Source organism: Cheilinus undulatus, linkage group 22 (assembly GCF_018320785.1).
Source record: "Cheilinus undulatus linkage group 22, ASM1832078v1, whole genome shotgun sequence".
Lineage (NCBI taxonomy): Eukaryota > Metazoa > Chordata > Actinopteri > Labriformes > Labridae > Cheilinus > Cheilinus undulatus.
This window is the reverse complement of record NC_054886.1, coordinates 12794050-12808719: the sequence shown is the minus strand read 5'-3', so window position 1 is coordinate 12808719 and position 14670 is coordinate 12794050. Positions and strand designations below refer to the sequence as shown.

General features: G+C 39.7%; 1 protein-coding gene across 1 annotated transcript in view; it reads right to left on the bottom strand.

Moving 5' to 3' along the window:
• rbpjb (recombination signal binding protein for immunoglobulin kappa J region b) overlaps positions 1 to 10186 on the bottom strand; it is an 80324-nt gene extending 70138 nt beyond the window's left edge. The window contains exon 1 of the mRNA XM_041779336.1: positions 10030 to 10186. Coding sequence (XP_041635270.1) covers positions 10030 to 10049 — 20 coding nt within the window. The 5' untranslated portion in view covers positions 10050 to 10186. The remainder of the gene's footprint in view (positions 1 to 10029) is intronic.
• Between the last annotated feature and the right edge of the window lie 4484 nt (positions 10187 to 14670).

The following is a 14670-nucleotide window of genomic DNA, read 5'->3' as shown; positions in this document are numbered from 1 at the left end:
CATTGTGATTCTAAAGCAGAGGCCAAAACCTCCTGACGTCAATAGCCACAGGAATGCCACCAGGCGGATTCTTCAGTAAAACTCTCCGGCAGCAGTAGTTAAACAAGCAGACAATGCAAAGAAACATTTGGAGATAACAGCGTGCCTTTCCTGGAATCCAAACCCCTCTCTCTCTTTCTTTGTTCCTCACCCTGAATATTCTCCAAGACATTTGATAACTCCCATTTGTGCCCTTCTTGCTCTCTCTTGACACCTCTCGCTCTCTCTCTCTCTTGCAGAGGTAAGGATGCAGGCTGCTCGTCTTCCCCAAGGGTGCCATCACTTGCCTAGGCAAGTGCCAGCAGCAGAGGTGTCCCTGGAGGCTGCAGGCTTGTAGGAATGAGTGGCTGTCTGGGCTGAAAATCTACAGTTGTTCTGATAGTGACAAAAGGACGGGACAAGCCTTGGACAGGATCAAACAGATCTGACACCATAATTCATTAGTCCAGGAAAATAATGCAACTCCCTCGACTCTTCTTCACTCCCAAACAGCTGCAAACACAGCATGTTTGTGTTGTGATGGAGGTTTAGATGTTGGCTACCATTATGGATGTGTCATGGTTTCAGCTATCAGACAGGAATGCAACAATCATAGTTGTAATATAGCATCCACACTGGTTGAGTAGAGCACAGCTGTTACTTCACTGGACTATTGCATTGATATTGGATTAGTATAATAATGGCACATTTGAAATCCAGGTAGCAGAATGGGAAGTAAGATGGCATTTCAATTTAAAAGCAGGACACGCAAGAAGTTTCTGAGCAAGCAAGATTTCAAGCAGTGGTCCTCAAGTGCACCAACAACCACCTTCTCATTGATAATTCACCATCTAAATTTGAGAAAAACTTCAACCAGTCACATTGACTTTGATAAACAGTAATGTAGGCTGAACCTTGGGACACAACCAAGTGTGACAGAATAAATACACGCACTTCCTTGATATTTTGCTAGAACTATTTTCCCAGGTACAAATGCACCACCCACTGAGCTGCATCACCCACATTTTGGCCCCTGCACAGCACTTGCAAACCATGAGTTTAGAGCTTAACGGTAAAATTTTGCTTCAAATGACTGAAGAAAACAAAGAAGAAAATCTAAGTTGTTATACAGAATGATATCTATATTTTAAAACCTGTCAATCTGCACACATAATGCCCTTAAACTCCTTTTTTAGCAGAGCAGCAGCTTACATAGCCTTTTTTTGCAGGTGTAGAGCTTTTGTTGTTTATTCGACTATACAGAATTAATCTGACCTGAGAGAACAACAATAGGATGATATAGATGCACTGATTTGTTCTAGCAAAATCAATAGGACCGCTCTGCAAAACGGTCAGTTCCAAAGGCTTGAATGGATCAATCAGAAGAGTTGTTGCACAAATACAAATGGCTTTTCTCTGCTTTATACGATGACACTATCAATCCCAAGGCCACAACAGCCTTTTATGTACTACATGTGGTCGCACTTCTCGCCACTCCCTTCTTATCTAATACAGTGATAGTGGCGGTTTGCTTACAGGCATGGGAGGCGGCTTCGTTAGGGGCTTTCCCAACACGGGAGATCCTGTGTATGTTTGTAACCTTCCTCTGAATGGATGAGCCGTCCCTGTGTGCTCGTCGGGGAACAGACAGAACGTTCTGACAACAGCGAGACACTCGAACAATGCTTCTGAGCCCTCACTGCCACGGCTGAGAATAACAAGGCGACTATCTGTGCCGACAGAGGAACAGAATAAAGCTTTTCTCTCTAATATCTGCTCTCTGGGGAATTCTTCAACAAGCTTTCAGCAGCACATTTAAGATTTTAACAGCATACCACAGGTCTGACTTATTAAGAGACTTTTCAGTTGCTGCATGAGACAAAAATAAGGAAAAACAAAAGAAAAGAAGTGCAATTGGTGTGAATATTTTTCCCTCTCAATTTCAGTCGCCCCAACAAAGGCAGTAGGTGAGAGCGTCCTCACTGATGCTGAATGAAAGCAAACAGAAGTCAGACAGAGGGAATCAGTTCATATTTTCTGAATGAAACATCCTGAATAAGGAGGGACAGCGAGGGCAAAAGCTGCTGACATGTTGAAAACCACCGCTCCCCTGGCGAAGCTGCAATCGCAACAAACAGCAAAGGAATGAAGGGCAGGAGAAAGGCTAAAGACAGAGCTGAGGAAACTCTTGGAGATGGGAGTGATAAAGACGACGAGTTGCTCCAAAACAAGAGTCAGCGGGTAGGTACGTGCTCCCAGCGCCTGACATGTTTGCCTCGTGTTCGCTTTCTGCCTCTCCTGTCTTAGCTCAGCAAAAGAGAGGATGCCAACATCAACATGGAGAGGACTTGGGCCCTCTATCAAACATGACGCCAGGGCTGTTTTCAAAACCACTCTGGCTTCAGATTTACATGAAAATGTTCCCTTCGACCCTTGCTGAGGAGCACAGCAGCAAGACATTTTGAAGCGCCAGGTTATAAAAAAGGGTTGAACATGGACAAATCCATTCAAAGTCTTTTGTAAATGATCAAATGTCCTACTTGTCAAGGCAGAATTCTCTTAGCAGAGCAGTTTTGTTTCAAAATTTATTCATGATTTGACCAAAGGGAAGCTTGTAAATGAAGAAAATTATGAATATGAATCAGAGAAGTCAACAATAAGAGCAGATAATTAAGAGAAAAAAATCAAGACACTGAGAGAGAATGAAGTCTGCCGTGTCAAAGGATGACACTGGGTGCTTTAACAATTCAACTATAAATGTTTTCTGAAGCTCTCATACATTCATTCCTATCCTACAAAAGTTCAGGAAGGTCTAGATGAAGGATTCCTGACTCGATTGTCCTTAACAAGTATGTCATACACCCTAACTTCATGCAAAAATATAACAAAGATTCTAGAGGGAAAAGAGTCTTGGATGAAGTCTGGGTGAAAAATGTTAGCCACAATCTGCGAACCAGCTACATATTGTTACGGTGTGATGTTGTTTTACCAATGCCTTATGAAGCTGGTTAACAGAATCTATTTACTTGACTATACTAGTCGGCTAAATACAATCATATTGTGTATTTTTAATCTGATGAGAAATTGTACACCTGGGAACTAGAGCTGAACAATCTGCAAAAATAATCTAATTGCGATTTTTTTCCCCAATATTTCAATTTTAAGATGTGATTATTAAAAAGCTTTAAGCTATAAAGGAGGAGGCTGGGATGGAGGAGGTAAAGCTTTGCCAGCAGCAGTGCGATACATCAGCTTTGATGCAAACAGGGATTAGTGAGAAGTACGTCATATTTAAATGGACAGCTGTGTTGAGAGAAAGAGCTGTGATTGGTTATGGGAGCTGGGAGGCAACAATTAGTGTCAGCTGGCTATCAGCCAATCACAGCTAAGGGTATGACTTACGTGAACTAATGCTTCATTAATATTAAATAGCATGAACTAGGGCAGAATGATTAAAAATATATCTAATTGCAATTGTTGTTGCTCATATTGCAAATTTGATACAATTGCTTTATTGGGTGGGGATTTTTTTATGAGACTTCTTTTAATTTTAAAAAAAGTAGATAAAACACAAAAAGGACAATTTTTGTAAACCATTTTTAAAAATTACAATTGAATGTTGGTAAAATGTCCATAAAATCTGTGCTGCAAAAAAAAGATTGTTTTTAACTGGTATTTTGACATATTTCAAGTTAAAACAATATTGCAATGTCTGCAATTTGTAATGCAGCATGCCATATTGCAATTTAATCTCATTTGCGATTAACTGCAATCACCAAAAAGGACAAAAATAAAACCTTGAGGCTACATCTTCTGCATTTTTGTGCTTTAAAGAAAATAAATTAACCCTAGACATACCCTTTTTTGGATGATGAGACGGCAAAAGGGAGGCATACATATTGAAAAAAAGTGGTGGGCTAAGGATTGATCCTTGAAGAACACCCAAAGTGGAAGTGGATTTGATAGAAGGAGAATTTCCACTTACCATAGAAAAGATTCTGTAAGAAGGAATGACAGTAAGTTCAACACAGACCCCTTTAGATTAACCCAAGAACCTAAGAAAGATGTGGATCCAATAATTAAGTCAGTGAAGTTATCTATTCATCAATGTAGAGAAAAACTGCTTGTTTCAATAAAAAAGAGAGGATATAAACGCAAAAGGTCATGCTATAATGCTATATTTGGTTTGCACACATAAGCACATGGCTGAGGACCAAGAATAAGGAGTGCCAAGCTGGCAGTGAACCAAGCCAAATTACACAAAAATGTGCATTTCTATCCCCTTGGGTGTCTACTGTGGTTGTTCCCTTGAGACAGACAGACAGACTTGCAGCCTGAACACAGACACAAGAGAATGAAGCCACTGAGTCAAGCAGGGCGTGTGTGGTGCTTTAAGAGGCCCATCGTCACTCGAGCAAACAAGTTGAATCTGAACCCTGAATGCAACTATAGGCTCCAGGGGATATTTCAATCATGTGAAGTAATGGATATGCATGAACTTCCAAAACAATAGGCTACTGTACGCAGGAGCATAAATCCCCCGAAAGATGTCTGGCGGTGGCGCATTCGCTTTGGTGCCTTGCCTGTGACTTCGGAGCCCCCCACCCACCCCCACATGCCACACACTTTGAAGCTTTTCACAGCTCTGGGTGGATAGAGGAAAGCTTTAGGAGCTGCAGGATACTGAGGTGACACACAGATCAGGTGGCTTGTATCATGTCAGTCGTTAACCTATCCATCCAGCAAGGTAGCAGTGAGTGTGTTTGTGTGTGTGGGTGGACACTGAGCTGCCGCTTTGAGGGCCAGGGGGGAGGTGGGGGTAACTCGGCGTGTCTTTTAACTCCAACCCGAGCCTTTGCCACCATAAAGGTCAGCGCTTCGACATCTGCTGCTCCCTCTGAACCTCTCCTTTCATAAAGGAAAGCGGGGAAGAGGAGACGGCCCAAGGGAGATGATGCACGTGCACGCACACACATTTAAGCACACACAGATAAACTTTAAGGTCCAGGTACACTCACAAACACGCTCGCTTGATCACCTTCCACTCAGCCGCAGAGCTAAAACCGCACGCCTATGCTTACAAATGAAGAACACAATGTTTGCAAAGAAAAAAAGTCTGCTGGTATCATTACACCAGCACAGAGACGTTTGGCTTTTGGCCTGAAAGACTCAATCCTTCTTTTTTTTTTTCTTTTTTTTTTTTTTTTGGCTGAGGGATGGAGAGAGGAGAGCTAAATGGAAACCCATCCCCCAGGGGCATAGCAAAGGCAGAGCGGTGTTGAAATAAGTGATTCATGCTTCTATCATCCCAGGTGAACAGGGCTGCTCTTTCAGCTATCAGTTCATCAGTTTCTCTGGCAGAGAAGGAAAAACACAAAAAGTAACGCTGACTTTTTTTGGCACTCGTTTTGTTTATATGCTCATTACCTTCATGAAGGGTGGCAAACTTGAGGTTTATTCCAAACACAGCGGGGCCGTGCTATACCAAAATGTGCTTTATTCAGCAAACAGAAGAAGATGTGCACAACAAACCAGATTTCAACTTCAGTTTACACTTTATCCAGACCTCAAATGATCAATGAGGAAACGCACGACTGATGAATATTCTAGCTGTTAAAAGATCCATCAAGATACTTTAGACTCTTGCTTGGAAAATACACCTTTGAATGGGTGACCTTGTGTAGTGAAATTCGAATTACCGTTAAGGACTGAAAAGAGCTACATCAAAAAATGAAAAGGGCTACGTCCATCTAAATGTGTTCAGAATTTCAGTGTTGTTTTAAAACAATTCATCAATGTGATGTTTATGCTTGAATAAAGACACAAAAACAGAACTGTGCAGCTTTGTGCTGCACTGACGCGTGCACTTAGAAATCTGAGGGGAGTATTTAACACTTCAGATGTGTAATCTACAGTTCAGGGCACGTTTTAGGACAAATCTAAGCTTTTAGTTGCATTCATATTGCACAAATACACTGAATATGTGAGTCAAACTTAAAAATGCACCAATTGTTATTCATCATTTTACTTAGGGATGGGTTTTCTGTAAAGAAAAATAAACGCCTGTCACAATTAGGGCTGAGCATTTAATTAAAATATAAATTAAATGGCAATATGTCCGACTGCAATTTTCAAATCACAGACGGGGCAGTATTTCTTTAAAATGTGTCAAATTACCAGTTTAATACATTTTTACAGCAGAGATCTTATACTACATCATGCAAATATTCAAGCGTCAACTTTTGTATAGCTTGCAAAAAGTCCAAGACAGAGCAGTTCATGTTCACTCTAATATTCTGTTAGCTGTAATAGAGGACATTTTAGTACTTGTGTTTGTTGAAGATATATAAGATGACTAACTTAAGAGAAACTGCATATTATATTACAATCACAATACCAGAAAAAAATCGCAATTAGACTATTTTCTCAAATCGTCCAGATAAAGTAACAATTTAAAATGTCCTAAACATCTAATATTGGGCAATCAAAAATAGCAGACATGCTTTTACATCTCAAATGCACAATCTTTTACCATCTGCATATAATAAGAAGGTCAGCATTTTTTGTTTTTACTTTTAAATATGATGTGTTTCAGGGAGAAAAAAGTCTCCATTGTTGTAGTGATCAGTGGTATCAACAAGTCAATAATCTTACTGCAGTAATTCCCACAGAAGGAAGGATTACTTGCCTTAGCTCCTTGCCAGTTCAGCCAACTTTTTTGAATATTGCCAATATATTTGTCCAACTTTCACCCAATACTGACTGCCTAGAACCTGCGATTGTGTTGTCATGGGCGTAAACAGGTGTCATTTCATAAATATGCTCAAAAATACGATAAAATAAATAAAATATATACATATAATTTAATTATAATTGTAATAAATAATTGTATCTTAGAATTAAATCTTTGAATTAATCTTAAATTTTATACTTTGAGCATTTCAATTCAACTCATAATTTTGATTTCTAATATAATATTTTGAGCTTTAAGATTCATAATTCTAATTTTTAAGTGATATTTGGACCCTTTTAACCAATTATTTTTTATTTTACCTCATATTTTCAACTCCAAACTTTGATTTCATAATCCCATAATTTGATCTTTTAGACTCACAATTAAAAATTTTGAATCAAATTTTGACTTTAAATTTCCTGATTACAAATTTTATGTCATATTTTGACCTCTTAAACTCATGATTTTGACTTCTTCCTTAATATATTTGCCATTAAAAAACATTAGTTTTTGATTTCAGTTTTATGTTTTGACCTTTTTGAACTAATACATCACTTTTCTCAGATTGTGAGCCTTTAAACTGATCTTTTTAACTTTATAAATGTCAGAATCGTTTATCATCAGTGCTAAGTTTTTTTTTGTCATATTTTATTGCCGGTAAAACAAGATTGACAGTTTATAGTTAAAAGGTTACCCTGTTAGGCCCTCAGGTTAGTCCTGAATCCAGAATCTGGCCCCTGCTGTGACTGAGTTTGACACCCCTGCTCTATATAATCACATCTGTAAATATACTGATATACCTTAAAGTCCTGATATATTTCCATGCCCCGCTATCAGTTATTTTTAAAGTTAAAAAAATCCCAAACGTTAACGTTACTTAGTTAGTTACTGAATACTCCACTTTGGAAATTGTTATGTACTATTTTTTATGTATAATTTTTTTTTTAAAGTTAAAATAACCAGTAAAGTAATGGAAAATGTCAGTAAGAATTGTATGTCTAGTGTAAGCATGAAAAATATTTAATATTACAGCTATTCTATGAGAAGCTTTAGAAAATATATTTACAGCTGTTTAACATAGCTTGCTGGTTCGAGTTGTTTTTAAAATGACATCAAACAAATTGATCTATTCAATGAATCATGGCTCATTACAAGAGTTTCTTAACAGTCAGTTGTGCATATTAATTGTTTAACGCCACAATAGGAAGAGCATTCAGACACGAAGACTACAAAGAGCTCTAAAAATTATGAACTTAACTGAGGTTAAATTAAAACTTGAAATTTGAATTCAAAGACAGAAAAACACAACCACAGGCTTTCTGTAATACTTATACCAGAGAGTCAGGATGCCACAAACACGCCCCTGGTTGTGGAGCCCCTCCCTGTTTAAAGCCATTCAAACAGTGCTTGGAGGCTGTGGTCAGGCTCTGTGATGCCTCCAACCGTTACTGTGAATACAGCCTGCCACCAGCTAAAAAGACCCCTTATGGCACTTTAATTTTCAGTACACACCCCATCTTCCTCCTCTCCCCGCTGCTTCCCCCACCCACAGAAAAAAAAAAAACACATGAATTCGGAGATATCATCTGGACAGGTGGCCAGCCACCCAGACCTGACCCGCCTGCCCTCTAGCCTGCTCCCTCCCTCCCTCCAGCTACTCCCCCTCCATCATCCCCCCTCAACTGAAATCAGTTCAGGTCTGCTGGAAAGCCCCAAATGAACACGCACGTCCACCCCCCACCCCCCTTTTCCTACTGACATACACACACCTCCAACAAGCCCAGCAAATGTCTGTCACCCACTGAGCTGTCTGCGGGGATTAAAGCCTCAAGAGTTAAAAAAAAAAAAAAAATAGGTCTGTCTCTAGCTGGTGTGCAGGCCAGTATTTTCAATCAGGGTTCAATGCCGAAGCAGTAATACAAACAGCGTGCTTGAAGGCAGCATCATTTCAACACGACAGTGTATTAATATTGAATAATACAGCCACTTCACTGGTGATGCAAAGGCCAAAACACTGCTGGGAAATATGTCCTTGACATTTTCTGCCCATCAATTCAACGGGCAGTTGGAAAATGTTAACAAAGCCCATTTTCCCATTAGAAGCCTGAGATGACACACTTATCACAGATGTATTATCTAGTAGCAATTACAGAATGTGCACTAAGCCTAATTAGCTCTTTTAAAGTTGGAAAAAGTAACCATCTTGGAAATATAAACTTAAAATTTGATTTAGGAGGAAAAGTACTTTGAGACCTTGTGACCTCAGCTGGCTATTGTGTAATATTTAGAGCTAATTTGTGAGATATCAAGGTTTTTCAATGAAGATAAGGTCACTTCTACTATCAACAGACAGCAAATGGGGCACTTATTTAAATGGGGACTTTTTATCGGTCAAAATAGGGTTAAGCACACACTGCTAAGAGTGTTACTGGTGATTCTGATCCAAAAATGCATTACAATTATGTACACTGCCAGTGTTTGAATCGGGTTTTCATTAGCGATCAGCTACAGAGTTGCCATGCAGCAGATGTAACTAGTAAACAGTATTACAGTACCACAGTCTCCTACTTAGAGTAACCTGAAGGCGAATAAGTACACGCTTATCGTTGCTTGGTCTTTATCTAAGCTTAAACATAAGCAGCAAAGGGAAACGAAACAACAATTTAAGTCATTATTATCAAAATAGTGGAAAAGGGATGCCTCGCTCACAAAGCCGCAACGTGTTTCACTAACATATCGCTAGCTTGCGCCCATTATCGGACAGCTAGCTGTGTTTAGTCGTGAATTCATTCGTAAACGTGCTGGCCGGCTAAGAGGTAAGCACGTTTCGAAAAAAAAAAATTCAGCACCAGGAATAATACCGCTGATTACAGCTTTATCCAGCTTGGGGTAAAAATGCACTTTTTATGCAGACTAAATTGTTTTGAACCATGCCTCACTGGTTGTGTTTAGCTCACTGGCTAGCCTGCTAGCTAACAGCTCGCCGTTGTCTGGGAAAAAAAGACCACCGAGGGTGAAGTATCTGTTAGCAGGGGCTAGCTCACAAAACACTGCAGCAACAGTCAGCCCAGGCAAGTAACGTTCACTAGTCAAAGAAAAAACACTCGCACGCAAACACATTGAGACAAAGAAATGACTTCTAGGGAGTAAACCTGTAGTCAAAACACTGCAGTGTCCACAGGTTTCAGGGCACAGACAGAAATTAAGCAGTTTCATGGCAATAACTTATATTCTCTTCAACTCCGCTCCCCACCACCAGCCCCGAATCTCAGACTCACCCTGTCACAACAGGCGCCATCTTCCACAAACTCTCACCAAAACTCCAATACTCGCGATATCCTTTCTCTCCCACAGCCCAACAATCCGCCGAGACAACAGAAGCAGACTGAAGGTGTAGGGACGAGGGAGACGGAGAGAAAGGGGGTGGGTGAGGAAGACGGAGAAAAAGGGGAGGCGGCGGGTGGAGGCAGAGAGGCAGGCAGAGGGAGAGAGAGAGTGAGCGAAAAGGGCAGACGCCACAACAACAGGCGTGGGAAACTTCGAAGATCACGCGAGGGTTGGAAAACTCTCACAATAGGCGAGCACTGAGGGAGCGTCCCCTATCGCGAGACTTGGTTGAAGTGGAGTAGTTGTTTATCTTGTGGCGCTGAAATACTATTCCCACGTGTTTACCGGGTAATAAATTACAGCACCGACTGGTTTGGGGAAATACAGACTCGGTTTCCCAGGCTCATACAGTTTTCCCGAACAAATCTTGCCTCTTTATACTTTCTCTTTGGTATTCTGCATTAACAACTGTATGTATGTAAGTACAGCAAAAGAAGAATCTATCGTATACTATCGTGGCCTACAAGGGGAGACAGTACAACAATTATTTCTTCACGCAGAGACTTGCTCAAGAGATAAAACTCACACTGTATGGTGGTAAATCTTCATTCCAGCATTTAAAAAGGTCACGGCATAAATTGTTTTAGTTAAAACTTAAGATCAGTTTTTCGGGTGTATTTTTATCTTTCTGAGCTAAACCCTTGTATTGATTTACATAAACGACCTTTGATTGGATCTCTGTTGTGCTGTTTTATATGTTAGTTTATAATGGGTCAAAGTGTGTGTTTCTGGTGCCTATGTATTTATTGCATGTACTATGCAAATGGGTAAGTAATTCAAATTGCAAATTGGTGAAGTATTTTCTTCCCATTTTACACTGAGATATTAAATTATAAAGCCATATCTGTTACAATGTAAGTTGACTTTAAGTAGATTTTAATTTTATGCAAAAAAAAATCATGCAGATATTTCTTAAATGTTGCAAAAATGTACGATTAGTATATCATTCAATATGCTGATCGTGACGCTTTAAATATTCTCAGAATACTTTGCTCATAGGACAAAAAAAGACACACTGATAATAAGAATTTGATGGATTTGAATAACGTTTCAGACACTCCTGCGGAGCATTTATCTTCTTTTGCTTTTAATCAACTCAGTACCCATGTAGTAAGCGTGTAATGCCATCCCAGTCTTACAGAGACACTTAATCAACATAATAAAATGGGTTATAAGCAGACAGATCCATTAAAAATTCAACTATAGTCAAAATGTTCTCTGAGTTACTATGAAAAGTGTTGTTAAAGCCCCCAGTCTCCCCTATCGACAACAAGCACAAGAAGTGATAAAACTGCAAGGACACGCTGACTTTAAACAAGAGCAGGAATTAATGGAGGGTTTCTGCACACCGAATTTATAATTCCCCTGGGTAACATAGCAGTTCCTGTTTAGAATGTGGAAACAATGGTGTGAACACATGTGAATGGGCCATACAGGGCAGATTAGTGCACCGCCATCACATTGGGGAGCCCCATGACCACCCTCCCTCAGCCCAAACCTCAGTCTAAGCACAAGGGAGGCTATTATTTAGAATGATCATGCTTGGAAATGTGGCATGGGATTTATAAGCCCTTCTATTAGTGTCTGCCTCAGTTTCTCCCCCCCAGCCAGAGAGCATTTTCTAAAGTTTTCGTGTGCCATACCGGCCCCTCTGCAAACGAGTCAGGTCATTCTTGTTTATCTGGGAGGGGTCAGAAAGCCGTAAACCTTCATGTAGGTCTGTGTGTTGTTGTCTCTGCAGCCTTCATTTAAATATGTTTGGCATCTTTGTTCACCTTTCAAGTGACTTCGAGTGGGAGTTTTTCTGACTTCAAAGAAAAAAAGTGAAGGCTTCTGAGACCACACTAGTGGCGAGTCAATGCTCTCATTTGTTAGATGTTGTGAGTGTGATCAGCCTGCGGCTGTTTTGTATGGGAAAAAGTGGCTAAATGAAAAGACCAAAAAAAGGCAAACAGAAAGAAAATAGTCACCACAATGTTTGAATGCAGTGAATATTTTGAACCTGATTGGTTGAATGTACTAAACTGCACTCTTGTCAAGAGCTGCAGACGATAAGAAGCAAATATCTTTTTCTTTAGTCTTTTAATTGAACAATGTTTTCTTTGAGTACTTGACAGAGACATATGTCTCATTTTGATTGTAGACTGAAAATGTGAGGTAGTCACTGTGAAGTCATTACTTTTCTCTTTAACTTTTAAAAACCTTGAGTTTCTAATTTTGACTTTTTCCATCTTGGTCCTCCAGCCATTAGTGACAATGTTTGGATGAGCTAGAGGAGTATTTCTTAACTGGTGGGTCGGGATCCCAAAGTGGGTCATGGAGGCTTCTCAGTGGGTTGTGAATGTGCACCTGGAAGGAAAAATGTGGGAAAAGTCTACAGAAATCTTAATAATATGCTTGTTTTGCCCTGTGACTTTGTTTTGTCCCATGTTTAGTTATAGTCTGAAGTCCAGTTGAAGTTGAAAAATATCACAGATTTTAGTAGCTATTTCCCGCTGAGGAGTTGGTGGTGAGTCTTAGCCTTGATTAGCTGAGGAACAGTAAGCTAGAGACAAGCCAAAACTCAATCAAAATTATGTAGTTCACACTATTTTGGCCATAATTACATTGTTAGCAAGCTGTACGGATAGTCAGTAGATTGGCCAATGAGTGAGATGAATTATGGGTCGGCCAGAAGTGCGGACTCAAATCACAGATTGTTAAATCCGGACTTGACTTCACAATATTATAAAGGACTCACAGTTCAACATGAACACTAATGTTAACGCCAATGACTGATTTCCTGAGCCTTATGAAATTGAAATACTTGAGATTTAAGGGTGTTTATATCGTTTAAGTCTGTTGTTCTAAACTGGTGGGTCGGGAACCAAAAGTGGGCGCGAAGCCCTTTTCAGTGGGTCGAGGATGTGTGCCTGGGAAAACAAATTGCACCAAATGAGACTTTGAAAAGAATGCGTGTTTTGTCCTGTTTCATTGTTTTGTTACACCTTTTGTACTGTCTTAGGCCCAAGCTCTACTATTTTTTATTGAAAATATCAGATTGACCAAAAAAATCTAAAACATTTGGGTCGCAATTCTCCTTGAGGAGTTGATGGTGGGCCCCGTAACTCAACCAGCTGAGAACAACTGATTTAAGCGGTGCCATGGGTTAATTCATATGAATCAGTCAGTTCACTATGAAGCTTTTCAAAGAACACTAAGTTGATTTGTTGCTTGGTAGCACTATAGATGCATTAGCTCAACAACTTGCTTTCTAATTTCGTTGTACTGACCATACAATGACAGTAAAGGTGTGCTATTCTATTCTATTTAATCTTACATGCTAGCTAGATAGATCAGCGAGGTTGAAAAGTATAACTTCAAACTAAGTCTCCCTTTTTTCCTCTGTTGTCCTCCCTTAAGTCCACTTTGGCTCAAACAGTGACGGATGGTGTGTTCTGACACTGATGTACGTTGACCTTGGACAACTGTCTCCACAGCTTTTTGTGGTCCATGTTCAGTGTGGTGCACACCATGATACCAAACAGCACAGAGACTATTTTTCACCCTTTAAATAGGCAGATTACAAGTTTGAAGACACCTGTGATGCAAATTACCGGACACACCTTAGTTGAGCATAGCCTAGCACGCCAGATGGATTTGTTTCACACATCCATCTGGTAAACCACTCATAGACAGCTTTTGGGAAAGAGCAGAGCCTTTGAAAAAAAAAAAAGTTGGAGGGTGATTGGCTGAACATTTTATCACATCTTTACGAGCCAATCAGAGCAACAAAACGTGACAAAGCCGCTACTGAGGAGTAAACTAACTATTTGTCCTGTCACTTTCTAACCGGGCCCAAACAGTTCAGACGGGAGCTTTGCAAGATGGATTCACCAGTGAGAAACACGGAAACGGGCGTATCCATCTGCTTTGCAAGGTTAGGTTTAACATGTCCCTACAGGCAAATAATTTTCAGTCTTTCAAGGGTACCATCAGTATTGTCCAGACTACTTTTATTAGTTTTTTTTTTTGTTTGTTTTTCAAATAGTTCTGTTGAACTGCAATTCAAAAGTAATGTCTGATTTTCATCGGTTAGTTTTCAGTAATTTTTCATTTATCTTTAATTTTGTCAGTTTCAGGTTATTTCAGTGACTATTGTGGGTTTTTCATTTTTAATGGAAGGGTACCAACATTTTTGTCCAAGTGTGTAGAACATCACCAAGAAAAAAGCTGTAGCACAGATCTCTCAGACATTGTGTAGGTATGCTTCAGTAATACACTATTTGTTAGATATTTGTATGAAAAATCAACAATGAAAACACAGTCAATAGGTTACATTAAGTACCATAACATTTGGTGTGTAAGCTGCTCTTGTTATACCTACTGATTCATCAAAAAATTTGGCTGCAGCTTATGTACCACTGAACAAATATACCAGTATGAAGTGCTCAGACACAAGAGATCATTACCCCAGGTGCCACTTTCATACACTGCATAAGATTTAACACAATTGAAAATTCACCACATGGATAATGTATTTAAAGACGTTC